A 22,231-nucleotide genomic window follows, 5' to 3' on the forward strand; every position below is an offset into this window, starting at 1 on the left:
GTAAACACAGGGTTACCTAACAATACCTCACCTGGGGGGAGACGGGTAAACACAGGGTTATCTAATCATGTGCTACAAAAGGTAGTATAAGGGTTCATAGCATTGGCTTAGTGAGTGAGGCTTCATAGAGCAAAAAGTCAGCACCACAAGGTGTCTTACTGAGTGGTAGACCACCACCACAAGGTGACTTACTGAGTGGTAGACCACCACCACAAGGTGTCTTACTGAGTGGTAGACCACCACCACAAGGTGTCTTACTGAGTGGTAGACCACCACCACAAGGTGACTTACTGAGTGGTAGACCACCACCACAAGGTGACTTACTGAGTGGTAGACCACCACCACAAGGTGACTTACTGAGTGGTAGACCACCACAAGGTGACTTACTGAGTGGTAGACCACCACCACAAGGTGACTTACTGAGTGGTAGACCACCACCACAAGGTGACTTACTGAGTGGTAGACCACCACCACAAGGTGGCTTACTGAGTGGTAGACCACCACCACAAGGTGACTTACTGAGTGGTAGACCACCACAAGGTGTCTTACTGAGTGGTAGACCACCACAAGGTGACTTACTGAGTGGTAGACCACCACCACAAGGTGACTTACTGAGTGGTAGACCACCACCACAAGGTGACTTACTGAGTGGTAGACCACCACCACAAGGTGACTTACTGAGTGGTAGACCACCACCACAAGGTGACTTACTGAGTGGTAGACCACCACCACAAGGTGACTTACTGAGTGGTAGACCACCACCACAAGGTGACTTACTGAGTGGTAGACCACCACCACAAGGTGACTTACTGAGTGGTAGACCACCACCACAAGGTGGCTTACTGAGTGGTAGACCACCACCACAAGGTGACTTACTGAGTGGTAGACCACCACAAGGTGTCTTACTGAGTGGTAGACCACCACAAGGTGACTTACTGAGTGGTAGACCACCACCACAAGGTGACTTACTGAGTGGTAGACCACCACCACAAGGTGACTTACTGAGTGGTAGACCACCACCACAAGGTGACTTACTGAGTGGTAGACCACCACCACAAGGTGACTTACTGAGTGGTAGACCACCACCACAAGGTGACTTACTGAGTGGTAGACCGCCACCACAAGGTGACTTACTGAGTGGTAGACCGCCACCACAAGGTGACTTACTGAGTGGTAGACCGCCACCACAAGGTGACTTACTGAGTGGTAGACCACCACCACAAGGTGACTTACTGAGTGGTAGACCACCACCACAAGGTGACTTACTGAGTGGTAGACCACCACCACAAGGTGACTTACTGAGTGGTAGACCGCCACCACAAGGTGACTTACTGAGTGGTAGACCGCCACCACAAGGTGACTTACTGAGTGGTAGACCACCACAAGGTGACTTACTGAGTGGTAGACCACCACCACAAGGTGACTTACTGAGTGGTAGACCACCACCACAAGGTGACTTACTGAGTGGTAGACCACCACCACAAGGTGACTTACTGAGTGGTAGACCACCACCACAAGGTGACTTACTGAGTGGTAGACCACCACCACAAGGTGACTTACTGAGTGGTAGACCACCACCACAAGGTGACTTACTGAGTGGTAGACCACCACCACAAGGTGTCTTACTGAGTGGTAGACCACCACCACAAGGTGACTTACTGAGTGGTAGACCACCACCACAAGGTGACTTACTGAGTGGTAGACCACCACCACAAGGTGACTTACTGAGTGGTAGACCACCACCACAAGGTGACTTACTGAGTGGTAGACCACCACCACAAGGTGACTAACTGAGTGGTAGACCACCACAAGGTGACTTACTGAGTGGTAGACCACCACCACAAGGTGACTTACTGAGTGGTAGACCACCACCACAAGGTGACTTACTGAGTGGTAGACCACCACCACAAGGTGACTAACTGAGTGGTAGACCACCACCACAAGGTGACTTACTGAGTGGTAGACCACCACCACAAGGTGACTTACTGAGTGGTAGACCACCACCACAAGGTGACTTACTGAGTGGTAGACCGCCACCACAAGGTGACTTACTGAGTGGTAGACCACCACCACAAGGTGACTTACTGAGTGGTAGACCACCACCACAAGGTGACTTACTGAGTGGTAGACCACCACCACAAGGTGACTTACTGAGTGGTAGACCACCACCACAAGGTGACTTACTGAGTGGTAGACCACCACCACAAGGTGACTTACTGAGTGGTAGACCACCACCACAAGGTGACTTATTGAGTGGTAGACCACCACAAGGTGACTTACTGAGTGGTAGACCACCACCACAAGGTGACTTACTGAGTTTGGACTCGCGGATGTACACCAGCATGTAAGCGTTGGTGCAGTGACGTACTGACAGGTCGTCGTCATGGCCACCGTAGTTGTGTTCAATGGCTTCCTCCTTGGTGCACCGTGACACCACGTCATCATCAAACTTACACCACTGGCGAGGAAGGAGAGAGACAGAGAGAACAGATGTACCTTATTAAGAAAACAGTTTATGTACCGTCATTGTATCATCTCTTTATGACATCATCTCTCGGGACACGTGAGCAGAGTGTTGGCTGCATATTATGACATCATCGCTCAGGACACGTGAGCAGAGTGTTGGCTGCATATTATGACATCATCTCTCAGGACACGTGAGCAGAGTGTTGGCTGCATATTATGACATCATCTCTCGGGACACGTGAGCAGAGTGTTGGCTGCATATTATGACATCATCTCTCAGGACAAGTGAGCAGAGTGTTGGCTGCATATTATGACATCATCTCTCAGGACACGTGAGCAGAGTGTTGGCTGCATATTATGACATCATCTCTCAGGACACGTGAGCAGAGTGTTGGCTGCATATTATGACATCATCTCTCAGGACACGTGAGCAGAGTGTTGACTGCATATTATGACATCATTTCCCCTTGCTGTGTTAATAACATGATAAAAACACCTTTCAGGTTGACAAAAACAACAGTAGTTCTTAAGCCCCATTTAATGATCCAATATACTACTGCTAACTGATCGGTGGGTTGGGGGACTCACGATGGGCTCCTTGACGCTGACTTTTCCGTCTCCTTTGGGGTTGAGGTAGACGACATAGTGTCCTCCGTGGTTGTCTCCACTGTGGACCAGCACGGCATGCAGGATGTAGTTGGCCGGGTCCTTAGAGTCAGTCTTCTGGAGAAACTCATCCAGGGGAAGCTGCTCCGGAAACTCAAACCTGGGAGGGGGAGTAGAGACAGAGAGGAGGGGGAGGAGAGACAGAGAGAGGAGGGGGAGGAGACACAGAGAGACAGAGAGAGGAGGGGGAGGAGAGACAGAGAGAGGAGGGGGAGGAGGGCAAGACAGAGAGGAGGGGGAGGAGAGACAGAGAGAGGAGGGGGAGGAGAGACAGAGAGAGGAGGGGGAGGAGAGACAGAGAGAGGAGGGGGAGGAGAGACAGAGAGAGGAGGGGGACGAGAGACAGAGACACAGAGAGGAGGGGGAGGAGGGAGAGAAACACAGAGAGGAGGGGCGCGAGACAGAGAGGAAGGGCGCGAGACAGAGAGGAGGGGCGAGAGACAGAGAGGAGGGGCGGCGAGACAGAGAGGAGGGGCGGCGAGACAGAGAGGAGGGGCGGCGAGACAGAGAGGAGGGGGGGCGAGACAGAGAGGACGGGGGGCGAGACAGAGAGGAGGGGGCGAGACAGAGGAGGGGGGGCGAGACAGAGAGGAGGGGCGAGAGACAGAGAGGAGGGGCGAGAGACAGAGAGGAGGGGCGGCGAGACAGAGAGGAGGGGCGGCGAGACAGAGAGGAGGGCGGCGAGACAGAGAGGAGGGGGGGGGCGAGACAGAGAGAGGGGGGGCGAGACAGAGAGGAGGGGCGGCGAGACAGAGAGGAGGGGCGGCGAGACAGAGAGGAGGGGGGGCGAGACAGAGAGGAGGGGGGCGAGACAGAGAGAGGAGGGGGCGAGACAGAGGAGGAGGGGGCGAGACAGAGAGGAGGGGCGGCGAGACAGAGAGGAGGGGGCGAGACAGAGGAGGGGGGCGAGACAGAGACAGAGGAGGGGGCGAGACAGAGGAGGGGCGAGACAGAGGGAGGGGGCGGGCGAGACAGAGGAGGGGGGCGAGGGGGCGAGACAGAGAGGAGGGGGGGCGAGACAGAGAGGAGGGGGCGAGACAGAGAGGAGGGGGCGAGACAGAGAGGAGGGGGGCGAGACAGAGAGGAGGGGGCGAGACAGAGAGGAGGGGGCGAGACAGAGAGGAGGGGCGGCGAGACAGAGAGGAGGGGCGGCGAGACAGAGGAGGAGACAGAGGGGCGGCGAGACAGAGAGGAGGGGGGGCGAGACAGAGAGGAGGGGGCGAGACAGAGAGGAGGGGGGCGAGACAGAGAGGAGGGGGCGAGACAGAGAGGAGGGGGCGAGACAGAGAGGAGGGGGCGAGACAGAGGAGGAGGGGGGGCGAGACAGAGAGGAGGGGGCGAGACAGAGAGGAGGGGGCGAGACAGAGAGGGGGGGCGGACAGAGACAGAGAGGAGGGGGCGAGACAGAGAGGAGGGGGCGAGACAGAGAGGAGGGGGCGAGACAGAGAGGAGGGGGCGAGACAGAGGAGGGGGGGCGAGACAGAGAGGAGGGGGCGAGACAGAGAGAGGGGGCGAGACGAGACGAGACAGAGAGGGGGGCGAGACAGAGAGGAGGGGGCGAGACAGAGAGGAGGGGGGGCGAGACAGAGAGGAGGGGGCGAGACAGAGAGGAGGGGGCGAGACAGAGAGGAGGGGGGCGAGACAGAGAGGGGGCGAGACAGAGAGGGGGCGAGACAGAGAGGAGGGGGGCGAGACAGAGAGGGGGGGCGAGACAGAGAGAGGGGGACAGGAGGAGGGGGGCGAGACAGAGAGGAGGGGGCGAGACAGAGAGGAGGGGGGCGAGACAGAGGGGGGCGAGACAGAGGAGGGGGGCGAGACAGAGAGGGGGGCGAGACAGAGAGGGGGGCGAGACAGAGAGGAGGGGGGCGAGACAGAGAGGGGGGGCGAGACAGAGAGGAGGGGGGGCGAGACAGAGAGGGGGGGAGGGGGCGAGACAGAGAGGAGGGGGGCGAGACAGAGAGGAGGGGGGCGAGACAGAGAGGGGGGGCGAGACAGAGAGGAGGGGGGGAGAGAGAGGAGGGGGGGCGAGACAGAGAGGAGGAGGGGCGGACAGAGAGGGGGGGGCGAGACAGAGAGGAGGGGGGGCGAGACAGAGAGGAGGGGGCGAGACAGAGAGGAGGGGGGCGAGACGAGACAGAGAGGAGGGGGGGCGAGACAGAGAGGAGGGGGGCGAGACAGAGAGGAGGGGGGGAGACAGGAGGAGGGGGCGAGACAGAGAGGGGGCGAGACAGAGAGGAGGGGGCGAGACAGAGAGGAGGGGGGGCGAGACAGAGAGGGAGGGGGCGAGACAGAGAGGAGGGGGGCGAGACAGAGAGGAGGGGGGCGAGACAGAGGAGGGGGCGAGACAGAGAGGAGGGGGGCGAGACAGAGGAGGGGGGCGAGACAGAGAGGAGGGGGCGAGACAGAGGAGGGGGCGAGACAGAGAGGGGGGCGAGACAGAGAGGAGGGGGGGCGAGACAGAGAGGAGGGGGCGAGACAGAGAGGAGGGGGGGCGAGACAGAGAGGAGGGGGGCGAGACAGAGAGGAGGGGGGCGAGACAGAGGAGGGGGCGAGACAGAGAGAGGAGGGGGCGAGACAGAGAGGAGGGGGCGAGACAGAGAGGAGGGGGCGAGACAGAGAGGAGGGGGGGCGAGACAGAGAGGGGGGGCGAGACAGAGAGGAGGGGGGCGAGACAGAGAGGAGGGGGCGAGACAGAGAGGAGGGGGCGAGACAGAGAGGAGGGGGGGCGAGACAGAGAGGGGGGGCGAGACAGAGAGGAGGGGGCGAGACAGAGAGGAGGGGGCGAGACAGAGAGGAGGGGGGACAGAGAGGAGACAGAGAGGAGGGGGCGAGACAGAGAGGAGGGGGCGAGACAGAGAGGAGAGACAGGAGGGGGCGAGACAGAGAGGAGGGGGGCGAGACAGAGGAGGGGGCGAGACAGAGAGGGGGGGCGAGACAGAGAGGAGGGGGCGAGACAGAGAGGAGGGGGCGAGACAGAGAGGAGGGGGCGAGACAGAGAGGAGGGGGGCGAGACAGAGAGGAGGGGGGCGAGACAGAGAGAGGGGGCGAGACAGAGAGGGGGCGAGACAGAGAGGGGGGCGAGACAGAGGAGGGGGTGAGACAGAGAGGAGGGGCGAGACAGAGAGGAGGGGCGAGACAGAGAGGAGGGGCGAGACAGAGGAGGGGCGAGACAGAGGAGGGGCGAGACAGAGAGGAGAGGGTGAGAGGGGTGAGACAGAGGAGGGGCGAGACAGAGAGGAGGGGGGCGAGACAGAGAGGGGGGGGCGAGACAGAGAGGAGGGGGGGCGAGACAGAGAGGAGGGGGGCGAGACAGAGAGGAGGGGGGCGAGACAGAGAGGGGGGGCGAGACAGAGAGGGGGGCGAGACAGAGGAGGGGCGAGACAGAGAGGAGGGGGCGAGACAGAGAGGAGGGGCGAGACAGAGAGGAGGGGCGAGACAGAGAGGGGCGAGACAGAGGAGAGGGTGAGACAGAGAGGAGGGGCGAGACAGAGAGGAGGGGGGGCGAGACAGAGAGGAGGGGCGAGACAGAGAGGAGGGGCGAGACAGAGGAGAGGGTGAGACAGAGAGGAGAGGGTGAGACAGAGAGGAGGGGCGAGACAGAGGAGAGGGTGAGACAGAGAGGAGGGGCGAGACAGAGAGGAGGGGGGGCGAGACAGAGAGGAGGGGGGCGAGACAGAGGAGAGGGTGAGACAGAGAGGAGAGGGTGAGACAGAGAGGAGGGGCGAGACAGAGAGGAGGGGGGGCGAGACAGAGAGGAGGGGCGAGACAGAGGAGAGGGTGAGACAGAGAGGAGGGGCGAGACAGAGAGGAGGGGGGCGAGACAGAGAGGAGGGGGGGCGAGACAGAGGAGGGGGGCGAGACAGAGGAGGGGGCGAGACAGAGGAGAGGGTGAGACAGAGAGGAGGGGCGAGACAGAGAGGAGGGGCGAGACAGAGGAGGGGGGCGAGACAGAGAGGAGGGGGCGAGACAGAGAGGAGGGGGCGAGACAGAGAGGAGGGGGCGAGACAGAGAGGAGGGGGGCGAGACAGAGAGGAGGGGGCGAGACAGAGAGGAGGGGGCGAGACAGAGAGGAGGGGGGGCGAGACAGAGAGGAGGGGGCGAGACAGAGGAGGAGGGGGGCGAGACAGAGAGGAGGGGGGGCGAGACAGAGAGGAGGGGGGCGAGACAGAGAGGAGGGGGCGAGACAGAGAGGAGGGGGGCGAGACAGAGAGGAGGGGGCGAGACAGAGAGGAGGGGGCGAGACAGAGAGGAGGGGGCGAGACAGAGAGGAGGGGGCGAGACAGAGGAGGGGGCGAGACAGAGGAGGGGGCGAGACAGAGGAGGGGGGCGAGACAGAGAGGGGGGGGGCGAGACAGAGAGGAGGGGGCGAGACAGAGAGGAGGGGGGGCGAGACAGAGAGGAGGGGGCGAGACAGAGAGGAGGGGGCGAGACAGAGAGGAGGGGGGGCGAGACAGAGAGGAGGGGGGCGAGACAGAGAGGGCGAGACAGAGGAGGGGGCGAGACAGAGAGGGGGGCGAGACAGAGAGGGGGGGCGAGACAGAGGGGGGGCGAGACAGAGAGGAGGGGGGGCGAGACAGAGAGGAGGGGCGGCGAGACAGAGGAGGGGCGGCGAGACAGAGAGGAGGGGGGGGCGAGACAGAGAGGGGGGGGGCGAGACAGAGGAGAGGGGGGCGAGACAGAGGAGGGGGGGCGAGACAGAGGAGAGGGTGAGACAGAGAGGGGGGCGAGACAGAGAGGAGGGGGCGAGACAGAGAGGGGGGGCGAGACAGAGAGGAGGGGGCGAGACAGAGAGGAGGGGGGCGAGACAGAGAGGAGGGGGGGCGAGACAGAGAGGAGGGGCGAGACAGAGGAGAGGGTGAGACAGAGGAGAGGGTGAGACAGAGAGGAGGGGCGAGACAGAGAGGAGGGGGCGAGACAGAGGAGAGGGGGCGAAACAGAGGAGGGGGGGCGAAACAGAGGAGGGGGCGAGACAGAGGGGGGGGCGAGACAGAGGAGGAAGGGCGAGACAGAGAGGAGGGGGGGCGAGACAGAGAGGAGGGGGCGAGACAGAGAGGAGGGGGCGAGACAGAGAGGAGGGGGCGAGACAGAGGAGAGGGGGCGAGACAGAGGAGAGGGGGGCGAGACAGAGGAGGGGGGGCGAGACAGAGGAGAGGGGGGCGAGACAGAGGAGGGGGCGAGACAGAGGAGAGGGGGGCGAGACAGAGGAGGGGGCGAGACAGAGGAGGGGGCGAGACAGAGGAGGAGGGGCGAGACAGAGAGGGGGGGGCGAGACAGAGAGGAGGGGGGCGAGACAGAGGAGAGGGGGGCGAGACAGAGGAGAGGGGGGGCGAGACAGAGGAGGGGGCGAGACAGAGGAGAGGGGGGCGAGACAGAGGAGGGGGCGAGACAGAGGAGGGGGGGCGAGACAGAGGAGAGGGGGGGCGAGACAGAGGGGGGGGGCGAGACAGAGGAGAGGGTGAGACAGAGAGGAGGGTGAGACAGAGAGGAGGGGGCGAGACAGAGGAGAGGGGCGAGACAGAGAGGAGGAGGGGCGAGACAGAGAGGAGGGGGGGCGAGACAGAGGAGAGGGGGGCGAGACAGAGGAGAGGGGGCGAGACAGAGGAGGGGGCGAGACAGAGGAGAGGGTGAGACAGAGAGGGGTGGGCGAGACAGAGAGGGGAGGGGCGAGACAGAGAGGAGGGGCGAGACAGAGAGGAGGGGCGGCGAGACAGAGAGGAGGGGGCGAGACAGAGAGGGGGCGAGACAGAGGGGGGCGAGACAGAGAGGGGGCGAGACAGAGAGGGGGCGAGACAGAGAGGGGGGCGAGACAGAGAGGAGGGGCGGCGAGACAGAGAGGAGGGGGCGAGACAGAGAGGAGGGGGCGAGACAGAGGAGGGGGCGAGACAGAGGAGGGGGGTGAGACAGAGGAGGGGGCGAGACAGAGGAGAGGGTGAGACAGAGAGGAGAGGGTGAGACAGAGAGGAGGGGCGAGACAGAGAGGAGGGGGGGCGAGACAGAGGAGGGGGCGAGACAGAGGAGAGGGTGAGACAGAGAGGGGTGGGCGAGACAGAGAGGAGGGGCGGCGAGACAGAGGAGAGGGGGGCGAGACAGAGAGGAGGGGCGAGAGAGAGGAGGGGCGAGACAGAGGAGAGGGGCGAGACAGAGAGGAGGGGGGGCGAGACAGAGGAGGGGCGAGACAGAGGAGGGGCGAGACAGAGGAGGGGCGAGACAGAGAGGAGGGGGGCGAGACAGAGGAGGGGCGGCGAGACAGAGGAGGGGCGAGACAGAGGAGGGGCGAGACAGAGGAGGGGCGAGACAGAGAGGAGGGGGGGCGAGACAGAGAGGAGGGGGCGAGACAGAGAGGAGGGGGGCGAGACAGAGAGGAGGGGGGGCGAGACAGAGAGGAGGGGGCGAGACAGAGAGGAGGGGGCGAGACAGAGAGGAGGGGGCGAGACAGAGAGGAGGGGGGCGAGACAGAGAGGAGGGGGGGCGAGACAGAGAGGAGGGGGGCGAGACAGAGAGGAGGGGGCGAGACAGAGAGGAGGGGGCGAGACAGAGGAGGGGGGGCGAGACAGAGAGGGGGGGGCGAGACAGAGAGGAGGGGGGCGAGACAGAGGAGAGGGGGCGAGACAGAGGAGAGGGGGCGAGACAGAGGAGGGGGCGAGACAGAGAGGAGGGGGGCGAGACAGAGAGGAGGGGGGGCGAGACAGAGAGGAGGGGCGAGACAGAGGAGAGGGTGAGACAGAGAGGAGGGGCGAGACAGAGGAGAGGGTGAGACAGAGAGGAGGGGCGAGACAGAGCGGGGGCGAGACAGAGCGGGGGCGAGACAGAGAGGGGGGGCGAGACAGAGAGGGGGCGAGACAGAGAGGAGGGGGGGCGAGACAGAGAGGAGGGGGGCGAGACAGAGAGGGGGGCGAGACAGAGAGGAGGGGGCGAGACAGAGAGGAGGGGGGCGAGACAGAGAGGAGGGGGGCGAGACAGAGGAGGGGGGCGAGACAGAGAGGAGGGGGGGCGAGACAGAGAGGAGGGGGCGAGACAGAGAGGGGGGGCGAGACAGAGAGGAGGGGCGAGACAGAGAGGGGGCGAGACAGAGAGGGGGGGCGAGACAGAGCGGGGGGGCGAGACAGAGAGGGGGGCGAGACAGAGAGGGGGGCGAGACAGAGAGGGGGGGCGAGACAGAGAGGGGGGCGAGACAGAGAGGGGGGCGAGACAGAGAGGGGGGCGAGACAGAGAGGGGGGGCGAGACAGAGAGGGGGGGCGAGACAGAGAGGGGGGGCGAGACAGAGAGGGGGGGCGAGACAGAGAGGGGGGGCGAGAGGAAGGAAAGGTATTTTTGTGATTAATATTATGGTGTCCCTGTTCCTCCTGTGTTGAAGCTTCTCTATGAGCTTCTATCAGTGTAGATGAAGGGGAGAAAGGTTAAAGAATGATTTTTAAGCCTTGAGACATGGATTGTGTATGTGTTGCCATTCAGAGGGTGAATGGGCAAGACAACATATTTAAGTGCCTTTGAACGGGGTATGGTAGTAGATGCCAGGCGCACCGTTTTGTGTCAAGAACTGCAACACTGCTGGGTTTTTCACACTCAACAGTTTCCCCGTGTGTATCAAGAATGGTCCCCCACCTAAAGGACATCCAGCCAACTGGACGCAACTGTGGAAAGCTTTGGAGTCAACATGGGCCAGCATCCCTGTGGAAGGCTTTCAACACCTTGTAGAGTCAACATGGGCCAGCATCCCTGTGGAAGGCTTTCAACACCTTGTAGAGTCAACATGGGCCAGCATCCCTGTGGAACACTTTCAACACCTTGTAGAGTCAACATAAGCCAGCATCCCTGTGGAACGCTTTCAACACCTTGTAGAGTCAACATGGGCCAGCATCCCTGTGGAACGCTTTCAACACCTTGTAGAGTCAACATGGGCCAGCATCCCTGTGGATCCCTTTCAACACCTTGTAGAGTCAACATGGGGCCAGCATCCCTGTGGAACCCTTTCAACACCTTGTAGAGTCAACATGGGCCAGCATCCCTGTGGAACACTTTCAACACCTTGTAGAGTCAACATGGGCCAGCATCCCTGTGGAACGCTTTCAACACCTTGTAGAGTCAACATGGGTCAGCATCCCTGTGGAACGCTTTCCACACCTTGTAGAGTCAACATGGGCCAGCATCCCTGTGGAACCCTTTCAACACCTTGTAGAGTCAACATGGGGCCAGCATCCCTGTGGAACGCTTTCAACACCTTGTAGAGTCAACATGGGCCAGCATCCCTGTGGAACACTTTCAACACCTAGTAGAGTCAACATGGGCCAGCATCCCTGTGGAACGCTTTCAACACCTTGTAGAGTCAACATGGGCCAGCATCCCTGTGGAACACTTTCAACACCTTGTAGAGTCAACATGGGCCAGCATCCCTGTGGAACACTTTCAACACCTTGTAGAGTCAACATGGGCCAGCATCCCTGTGGAACACTTTCAACACCTTGTAGAGTCAACATGGGCCAGCATCCCTGTGGAACGCTTTCAACACCTTGTAGAGTCAACATGGGCCAGCATCCCTGTGGAACGCTTTCAACACCTTGTAGAGTCAACATGGGCCAGCATCCCTGTGGAACGCTTTCAACACCTTGTAGAGTCAACATGGGCCAGCATCCCTGTGGAACGCTTTCAACACCTTGTAGAGTCAACATGGGCCAGCATCCCTGTGGAACACTTTCAACACCTTGTAGAGTCAACATGGGCCAGCATCCCTGTGGAACGCTTTCAACACCTTGTAGAGTCAACATGGGTCAGCATCCCTGTGGAACGCTTTCCACACCTTGTAGAGTCAACATGGGCCAGCATCCCTGTGGAACCCTTTCAACACCTTGTAGAGTCAACATGGGGCCAGCATCCCTGTGGAACGCTTTCAACACCTTGTAGAGTCAACATGGGCCAGCATCCCTGTGGAACACTTTCAACACCTAGTAGAGTCAACATGGGCCAGCATCCCTGTGGAACGCTTTCAACACCTTGTAGAGTCAACATGGGCCAGCATCCCTGTGGAACACTTTCAACACCTTGTAGAGTCAACATGGGCCAGCATCCCTGTGGAACACTTTCAACACCTTGTAGAGTCAACATGGGCCAGCATCCCTGTGGAACACTTTCAACACCTTGTAGAGTCAACATGGGCCAGCATCCCTGTGGAACGCTTTCAACACCTTGTAGAGTCAACATGGGCCAGCATCCCTGTGGAACGCTTTCAACACCTTGTAGAGTCAACATGGGCCAGCATCCCTGTGGAACGCTTTCAACACCTTGTAGAGTCAACATGGGCCAGCATCCCTGTGGAACGCTTTCAACACCTTGTAGAGTCAACATGGGCCAGCATCCCTGTGGAACACTTTCAACACCTTGTAGAGTCAACATGGGCCAGCATCCCTGTGGAACGCTTTCAACACCTTGTAGAGTCAACATGGGTCAGCATCCCTGTGGAACGCTTTCCACACCTTGTAGAGTCAACATGGGCCAGCATCCCTGTGGAACCCTTTCAACACCTTGTAGAGTCAACATGGGGCCAGCATCCCTGTGGAACGCTTTCAACACCTTGTAGAGTCAACATGGGCCAGCATCCCTGTGGAACACTTTCAACACCTAGTAGAGTCAACATGGGCCAGCATCCCTGTGGAACGCTTTCAACACCTTGTAGAGTCAACATGGGCCAGCATCCCTGTGGAACACTTTCAACACCTTGTAGAGTCAACATGGGCCAGCATCCCTGTGGAACACTTTCAACACCTTGTAGAGTCAACATGGGCCAGCATCCCTGTGGAACACTTTCAACACCTTGTAGAGTCAACATGGGCCAGCATCCCTGTGGAACGCTTTCAACACCTTGTAGAGTCAACATGGGCCAGCATCCCTGTGGAAGGCTTTCAACACCTTGTAGAGTCAACGCCCTGACGAATTGAGGCTGTTCTGAGGGCAAATGGGGATGCAACTCAATATTAGGAAGGTGTTCTTAACGTTTGGTATCGTCAGTTTCCCTGTGGAATCTTCGTGTTTAGACAGGTATGTGTGTCGGTGTGTGTGTGTGTGTGTGCGCGTTTACCTGTCGTTGATCTTGATGTTTTGGTCGGTCTGAGGGTCGTACATGAACCTCATCAGCTGCAGGTGCAGTATGGGAGGGAAAGTCAGGAACTTCACACCCTTCTCCGCTTCCTGAAATCACACACATGACCGCTAAGTCTACTGACTCATCATCCATGTGTCCTTCCTCCAGTAGATTATACAGGACCAGAGGTCCCCCAGGCCTGAATCTAGATCCCCCAGGTCTGAATCTAGACCCCCCAGGCCTGAATCTAGACCCCCCCAGGCCTGAATCTAGACCCCCCAGGTCTGAATCTAGACCCCCCAGGTCTGAATCTAGACAGAGAGTATGTGTAGATTATACAGGACCAGAGACCCCCCAGGTCTGAATCTAGACAGAGAGTATGTGTAGATTATACAGGACCAGAGACCCCCCAGGTCTGAATCTAGACCCCCCAGGTCTGAATCTAGACCCCCCAGGCCTGAATCTAGACCCCCCCAGGCCTGAATCTAGACCCCCCAGGTCTGAATCTAGACCCCCCAGGTCTGAATCTAGACAGAGAGTATGTGTAGATTATACAGGACCAGAGACCCCCCAGGTCTGAATCTAGACAGAGAGTATGTGTAGATTATACAGGACCAGAGACCCCCAGGTCTGAATCTAGACCCCCCAGGTCTGAATCTAGACAGAGAGTATGTGTAGATTATACAGGACCAGAGACCCCCCAGGTCTGAATCTAGACAGAGAGTATGTGTAGATTATACAGGACCAGAGTCATAAAGCATCTTAACCATACATAAGGCCTTTATAAAGCCTGAATAAGGCCTCACCTGTAGCCATATAAAGCATCTTAACCATACCTAAGGCCTTTATAAAGCCTGAATAAGGCCTCACCTGTAGTCATATAAAGCATCATAACCATACATAAGGCCTTTATAAAGCCTGAATAAGGCCTCACCTGTAGTCATATAAAGCATCATAACCATACATAAGGCCTTTATAAAGCTTAAATAAGGCCTCACCTGTAGTCATATAAAGCATCTTAACCATACATAAGGCCTTCATAAAGCCTGAATAAGGCCTCACCTGTAGGCCGTGTTCTCCTGCGTCGTATTTGTTGTCTCCGTCAAGCTGCTCCACGGCGACATAGTCCTTAAAGGACTCAAAGACTGGAGAGAGAGAACAAACAGTTAGCCCCACACACACACACACACAGTCCTTAAAGGACTCAAAGACTAGAGAGAGAGAACACACACACACACACACACACTGAGGTTAGAGTGTCTGCCCTGAGTTCTAAAGGTTGGGAGTTCCATCCCCGTGCGAGTCATACCAAAGACAGTGGAAATGTGATTTGAAGCACTCAGCATTAAGGACACAGGGAGTACAGGCCTTCTGCATGTGGAACTCAGATAAACCCTAGAACAGATGCATATCAACCTGCAAGGTGGCTAACATGCCTGATAAAGTGAATAAACGAGTGTAAATCATTAATTGCATTAATAAATTAATAAATAAATATATATAGCAATTTGTTTATATAGTCAAGGATCTGTTTTGTTTAATTCTAATTCCTAGCAGGCTAGTCTTCTCTGTGTGTCCACTATTCATACCCCGCCGGCCCGATCTCCCCACCCCGCCGGCCCGGTCTCCCCACCCCGCCGGCCCGGTCTCCCCACCCAGGTCTCCCCACCCCGCCGGCCCGGTCTCCCCGGCCCGGTCTCCCCACCCCGCCGGCCCGGTCTCCCCACCCAGGTCTCCCCACCCCGGTCTCCCCACCCCCCCGGCCCGGTCTCCCCGGCCCGGTCTCCCCACCCCGCCGGCCCGGTCTCCCCGGCCCGGTCTCCCCACCCCGCCGGCCCGGTCTCCCCACCCAGGTCTCCCCAGTCTCCCCACCCCGCCGGCCCGGTCTCCCCGGCCCGGTCTCCCCACCCCGCCGGCCCGGTCTCCCCACCCCGCCGGCCCGGTCTCCCCGGCCCGGTCTCCCCACCCCCGGTCTCCCCACCCCGCCGGCCCGGTTTCATCTTTTCCCAGATAGGGAAATTCATTGAGCAAGTACTTGGTTTGCACATCAGCGGCTAACCTAAACTGAGGTCACATGTTCCATTATCAGCTTCTATTGGCCAGTCAGCCACTGATGATATTTTATATAATTTTAATGTTACATTTATTATGTTACTAGTTGTTTTTGCTTATAGTAGCCAGAGCAATGCTGCCTCACTAGTGGTCATGAGCTGAATGAATGGACAGCAAGGAGATTGTCGGAAAAACACTATAATTGTGGAATTGCATGTAATTGGTTAAAAGGAAACTTGATCATTTGTCTACACCACCAAGATGGGGGCCTCCAAACGTCTCTAAGATCCAGGCGCGCCGACAGGACGACTGCGCCCATCACATAAAGCCCACCACAGAAACCCCCCCCTGTATAAGGACGGAGACTGGAGCGATATGACTCAAAGCAGAAACCCCCTGTATAAGGACGGAGACTGGAGCGATATGACTCAAAGCAGAACCCCCCTGTATAAGGACGGAGACTGGAGCGATATGACTCAAAGCAGAACCCCCCCTGTATAAGGACGAAGACTGGAGCGATATGACTCAAAGCAGAAACCCCCCTGTATAAGGACGGAGACTGGAGCGATATGACTCAAAGCAGAAACCCCCCTGTATAAGGACGGAGACTGGAGCGATATGACTCAAAGCAGAACCCCCTGTATAAGGACGGAGACTGGAGCGATATGACTCAAAGCAGAACCCCCTGTATAAGGACGAAGACTGGAGCGATATGACTCAAAGCAGAAACCCCCTGTATAAGGACGGAGACTGGAGCGATATGACTCAAAGCAGAAACCCCCTGTATAAGGACGGAGACTGGAGCGATATGACTCAAAGCAGAAACCCCCCTGTATAAGGACGGAGACTGGAGCGATATGACTCAAAGCAGAAACCCCCTGTATAAGGACGGAGACTGGAGCGATATGACTCACCCCCTGTACAAGGACGGAGACTGGAGCGATATGACTCAAAGCAGAAACCCCCCTGTATAAGGACGGAGACTGGAGCGATATGACTCAAAGCAGACACCCCCTGTATAAGGACGGAGACTGGAGCGATATGACTCAAAAGCAGAACCCCCTGTATAGGGACGGAGACTGGAGCGATATGACTCAAAGCAGAAACCCCCTGTATAAGGACGGAGACTGGAGCGATATGACTCAAAGCAGAACCCCCCTGTATAAGGACAGAGACTGGAGCGATATGACTCAAAGCAGAAACCCCCTGTATAAGGACGGAGACTGGAGCGATATGACTCAAAGCAGAGCCCCCCTGTATAAGGACAGAGACTGGAGCGATATGACTCAAAGCAGAACCCCCCTGTATAAGGTCGGAGACTGGAGCGATATGACTCAAAGCAGAACCCCCTGTATAAGGACGGAGACTGGAGCGATATGACTCAAAGCAGAACCCCCTGTATAAGGACGGAGACTGGAGCGATATGACTCAAAGCAGAAACCCCCTGTATAAGGACAGAGACTGGAGCGATATGACTCAAAGCAGAAACCCCCTGTATAGGGACGGAGACTGGAGCGATATGACTCAAAGCAGAAACCCCCCTGTATAAGGACGGAGACTGGAGCGATATGACTCAAAGCAGAACCCCCTGTATAAGGACGGAGACTGGAGCGATATGACTCAAAGCAGAAACCCCCTGTATAAGGACGGAGACTGGAGCGATATGACTCAAAGCAGAAACCCCCCTGTATAAGGACGGAGACTGGAGCGATATGACTCAAAGCAGAACCCCCTGTATAAGGACGGAGACTGGAGCGATATGACTCAAAGCAGAACCCCCTGTATAAGGACGGAGACTGGAGGCGATATGACTCAAAGCAGAAACCCCCTGTATAAGGACGAAGACTGGAGCGATATGACTCAAAGCAGAACCCCCTGTATAAGGACGGAGACTGGAGCGATATGACTCAAAGCAGAAACCCCCCTGTATAAGGACGGAGACTGGAGCGATATGACTCAAAGCAGAACCCCCTGTATAAGGACGGAGACTGGAGCGATATGACTCAAAGCAGAAACCCCCCCCCTGTATAAGGACGGAGACTGGAGCGATATGACTCAAAGCAGAAACCCCCCCTGTATAAGGACGGAGACTGGAGCGATATGACTCACACCCAATAACCCCAGAGAAGGAAAGGGGATTGATACTCACTGTTTTTCTTTCCTTTGATACTGAGCTGGATGTCGTAGTAATCCTCTATCCGCTCTGACCGGTAGTCAACGTGCTTACACTGGATATAGGACTGGAGAGAGACAACACACAGTTACACTGGATATAGGACTAGAGAGAGACACAGTTACACTGGATATAGGACTAGAGAGAGAGAGACACAGTTACACTGGATATAGGACTGGAGAGAGACAACACACAGTTACACTGGATATAGGACTGAAGAGAGACAACACACAGTTACACTGGATATAGGACTGGAGAGAGACAACACACAGTTACACTGGATATAGGACTGAAGAGAGACAACACACAGTTACACTGGATATAGGACTAGAGAGAGACAACACACAGTTACACTGGATATAGGACTAGAGAGAGACAACACACAGTTACACTGGATATAGGACTAGAGAGAGACAACACACAGTTACACTGGATATAGGACTAGAGAGAGACAACACACAGTTACACTGGATATAGGACTAGAGAGAGACAACACACAGTTACACTGGATATAGGACTAGAGAGAGACAACACACAGTTACACTGGATATAGGACTGGAGAGAGAGAGAGACAACACACAGTTACACTGGATATAGGACTAGAGAGAGACAACACACAGTTACACTGGATATAGGAGTGGAGAGAGAGAGAGAGAGAGACAACACACAGTTACACTGGATATAGGACTAGAGAGAGACAGAGACAACACACAGTTACACTGGATATAGGACTAGAGAGAGAGAGAGAAACAGTTACACTGGATATAGGACTAGAGAGAGAGAGCCAGTTACACTGGATATAGGACTAGAGAGAGAGAGAGAGAGACAGTTACACTGGATATAGGACTAGAGAGAGAGAGAGAGAGAGAGAGACAGTTACACTGGATATAGGACTGGAGAGAGAGACACAGTTACACTGGATAGAGGACTAGAGAGAGAGAGAGAGACAGTTACACTGGATATAGGACTAGAGAGAGAGAGCCAGTTACACTGGATATAGGACTGGAGAGAGAGACACAGTTACACTGGATATAGGACTAGAGAGAGAGAGAGAGAGAGAGACAGTTACACTGGATATAGGACTAGAGAGAGAGAGAGAGAGAGACACAGTTACACTGGATATAGGACTAGAGAGAGAGAGAGAGAGAGACACAGTTACACTGGATATAGGACTAGAGAGAGAGAGCCAGTTACACTGGATATAGGACTAGAGAGAGAGAGAGAGAGAGACAGTTACACTGGATATAGGACTAGAGAGACAGTTACACTGGATATAGGACTAGAGAGAGAGAGAGAGACAGTTACACTGGATATAGGACTAGAGAGAGAGAAAGAGACACAGTTACACTGGATATAGGACTAGAGAGAGACACAGTTACACTGGATATAGGACTAGAGAGGGAGAGAGACAGTTACACTGGATATAGGACTGGAGAGAGAGACACAGTTACACTGGATATAGGACTGGAGAGAGAGACAGTTACACTGGATATAGGACTGGAGAGAGAGAGAAACAACAGTTACACTGGATATAGGACTAGAGAGAGACAACACACAGTTAGACTGGATATAGGACTGGAGAGGGAGACAGAATGTGAACGTACCACCATCTTTCCTCTGAACAGTTTGGGGATGGTTCCCTCCACACAGGTGCCTTTCATTTTGTTCTCAACGTTGTCCAGGAGCTGGAACACACAAACACACAACACATTATGGAAGGAACAGTGAATGTGAGCGGAGCAGAGATGGAGCCCAATTTGACTGGAGCGCAGAGCGAGGTGACAAAGACTGGAGCGCAGAGCAAGGTTACAAAGACTGGATCGCAGAGCGAGGTTAAAGGCTGGAGCGCAGAGCGAGATTACAAAGACTGGAGCGCAGAGCGAGATTACAAAGACTGGAGCGCAGAGCGAGATTAAAGACTGGAGCGCAGAGCGAGGTTACAAAGGCTGGAGCGCAGAGCGAGGTCAAAGACTGGAGCGCAGAGCGAGGTTACAAAGACTGGAGCGCAGAGCGAGATTAAAGACTGGAGCGCAGAGCGAGGTTAAAGACTGGAGCGCAGAGCGAGGTTAAAGACTGGAGCGCAGAGCGAGGTTACAAAGACTGGAGCGCAGAGCGAGGTTAAAGACTGGAGCGCAGAGCGAGATTACAAAGACTGGAGCGCAGAGCGAGGTTACAAAGACTGGAGCGCAGAGCGAGGTTACAAAGACTGGAGCGCAGAGCGAGGTTAAAGACTGGAGCGCAGAGCGGGGTTACAAAGACTGGAGCGCAGAGCGAGGTTACAAAGACTGGAGCGCAGAGCGAGGTTACAAAGACTGGAGCGCAGAGCGAGATTAAAGACTGGAGCGCAGAGCGAGGTTACAAAGGCTGGAGCGCAGAGCGAGGTCAAAGACTGGAGCGCAGAGCGAGGTTACAAAGACTGGAGCGCAGAGCGAGATTAAAGACTGGAGCGCAGAGCGAGGTTAAAGACTGGAGCGCAGAGCGAGGTTAAAGACTGGAGCGCAGAGCGAGGTTACAAAGACTGGAGCGCAGAGCGAGGTTAAAGACTGGAGCGCAGAGCGAGATTACAAAGACTGGAGCGCAGAGCGAGGTTACAAAGACTGGAGCGCAGAGCGAGGTTACAAAGACTGGAGCGCAGAGCGAGGTTAAAGACTGGAGCGCAGAGCGGGGTTACAAAGACTGGAGCGCAGAGCGAGGTTACAAAGACTGGAGCGCAGAGCGAGGTTACAAAGACTGGAGCGCAGAGCGAGATTAAAGACTGGAGCGCAGAGCGAGGTTAAAGACTGGAGCGCAGAGCGAGGTTACAAAGACTGGAGCGCAGAGCGAGGTTAAAGACTGGAGCGCAGAGCGAGGTTACAAAGACTGGAGCGCAGAGCGAGGTTAAAGACTGGAGCGCAGAGCGAGGTTACAAAGACTGGAGCGCAGAGCGAGGTTAAAGACTGGAGCGCAGAGCGAGGTTACAAAGACTGGAGCGCAGAGCGAGGTTACAAAGACTGGAGCGCAGAGCGAGGTTAAAGACTGGAGCGCAGAGCGAGGTTACAAAGACTGGAGCGCAGAGCGAGGTTACAAAGACTGGAGCGCAGAGCGAGGTTAAAGACTGGAGCGCAGAGCGAGGTTACAAAGACTGGAGCGCAGAGCGAGGTTAAAGACTGGAGCGCAGAGCGAGGTTACAAAGACTGGAGCGCAGAGCGAGGTTAAAGACTGGAGCGCAGAGCGAGGTTAAAGACTGGAGCGCAGAGCGAGGTTACAAAGGCTGGAGCGCAGAGCGAGGTTACAAAGACTGGAGCGCAGAGCGAGGTTACAAAGACTGGAGCGTCGGCCTTCTCGCCCGCTCCAAATTGGCTCCAGTTACGTTCACTTTGCTAGCTCAGGACGTGCCCGGCCCAGCATGCACCTGTAGTCTACTACTGTACTGCTGTAACCCCTTGCTTTAGCTGTCATGTAGTTCACTAAATATTATCATAAAGAAACTGATGAAACACACAGGTGATAAATCAAGGTGACTTATAAAGATGAGGACCAAGAGCAAGAGAGGGAGTGTCCACTACTAAAGAGAGGGAGCGTGGTGATGTAGTGTCCACAACTAAAGAAGAGAGGGAGTGTGGTGATGTAGTGTCCACTACTAAAGAAGAGAGGGAGCGTGGTGATGTAGTGTCCACAACTAAAGAGAGGGAGTGTGGTGATGTAGTGTCCACAACTAAAGAAGAGAGGGAGTGTGGTGATGTAGTGTCCACAACTAAAGAAGAGAGGGAGTGTGGTGATGTAGTGTCCACAACTAAAGAAGAGGGAGTGTGGTGGTGATGTAGTGTCCACAACTAAAGAGAGGGAGTGTGGTGGTGTAGTGTCCACAACTAAAGAGAGGGAGTGTGGTGATGTAGTGTCCACTACTAAAGAGAGGGAGTGTGGTGATGTAGTGTCCACTACTAAAGAGAGGGAGTGTGGTGATGTAGTGTCCACAACTAAATAATCATTATGGAATCTGAAAAGACACCTATCCTGAAAGCATGATGGTGTACTGAGATAACTGTAATTATAGCATTTAAGTATTTATAAACATAAACTCCGACCTCTTAAACGTTCCGTTCATTTTTGTTATATTATATGTACAATCGGACATAATTGATTTGGGCCCAATAGACCTGGCATATTCCCATGTTCAAGGAGCTTTCTGTTTTGATTGTGTTGTTTTACCTAAAAGCCTTTGGGCCTTCCTATAGAAAATAAACTCTGCATCTCTGCCCAGCCTGGATAGAGGGGCCTAAAGGGTGTTTATCATCCCGTGGCTCTGGAGAGGAGAGGATGTTCTCCACCACTGTCCTGCTCTCCAGACACAGTCACATGAGCCTGTAGACCGACTGGCCTAACTCCTGGTTCTAACTCCTGGTTCTAACTCCTGGTTCTAACTCCTGGTTCTAACTCCTGGTTCTAACTCCTGGTTCTAACTCCTGGTTCTAACTCCTGGTTCTAACTCCTGGTTCTAACTCCTGGTTCTAACTCCTGGTTCTAACTCCTGGTTCTAACTCCTGGTTCTAACTCCTGGTTCTAAAAATGAATTCTAAAAGCACTAATAAGTCCTTTTAAATTTAATTTGTATTTAATTCTAAGTAAGTCACAGACTATATGCGTCATTTATAGACCATAATGATTAAATACAACTAAATGCTGTTTAAATGCTGAGTGCTTGATGTCCATACCAGTCACTCCCAAATGTTTCACAATGTATTTCTTTGTAGACTGAAGCCTTGAAATAATTGAAATAATATAGCCTAAATAATTCATTGTTGGTCTCCCTGTCTGGGTCTTA

General features: G+C 55.9%; 1 protein-coding gene across 1 annotated transcript; it reads right to left on the reverse strand.

The window, feature by feature from the left end:
* Positions 1-26: 26 nt before the first annotated feature.
* Positions 27-19,134, reverse strand: LOC135535958 (ubiquitin carboxyl-terminal hydrolase 7-like; the record flags this gene model as incomplete). The annotated part of the gene is made up of 7 exons (XM_064962361.1): positions 19,035-19,134; positions 17,407-17,497; positions 14,268-14,350; positions 13,203-13,312; positions 3,055-3,232; positions 2,281-2,458; positions 27-31 (listed from the first exon to the last, which is right to left on the reverse strand). Coding segments are annotated over exons 1-7 (702 nt in total), but the record flags the coding sequence as incomplete, so codon positions are not given.
* Between the last annotated feature and the right edge of the window lie 3,097 nt (positions 19,135-22,231).

The sequence above is a fragment of the Oncorhynchus masou genome, unplaced genomic scaffold, assembly GCF_036934945.1.
Source record: "Oncorhynchus masou masou isolate Uvic2021 unplaced genomic scaffold, UVic_Omas_1.1 unplaced_scaffold_5371, whole genome shotgun sequence".
Taxonomy (NCBI): domain Eukaryota; kingdom Metazoa; phylum Chordata; class Actinopteri; order Salmoniformes; family Salmonidae; genus Oncorhynchus; species Oncorhynchus masou.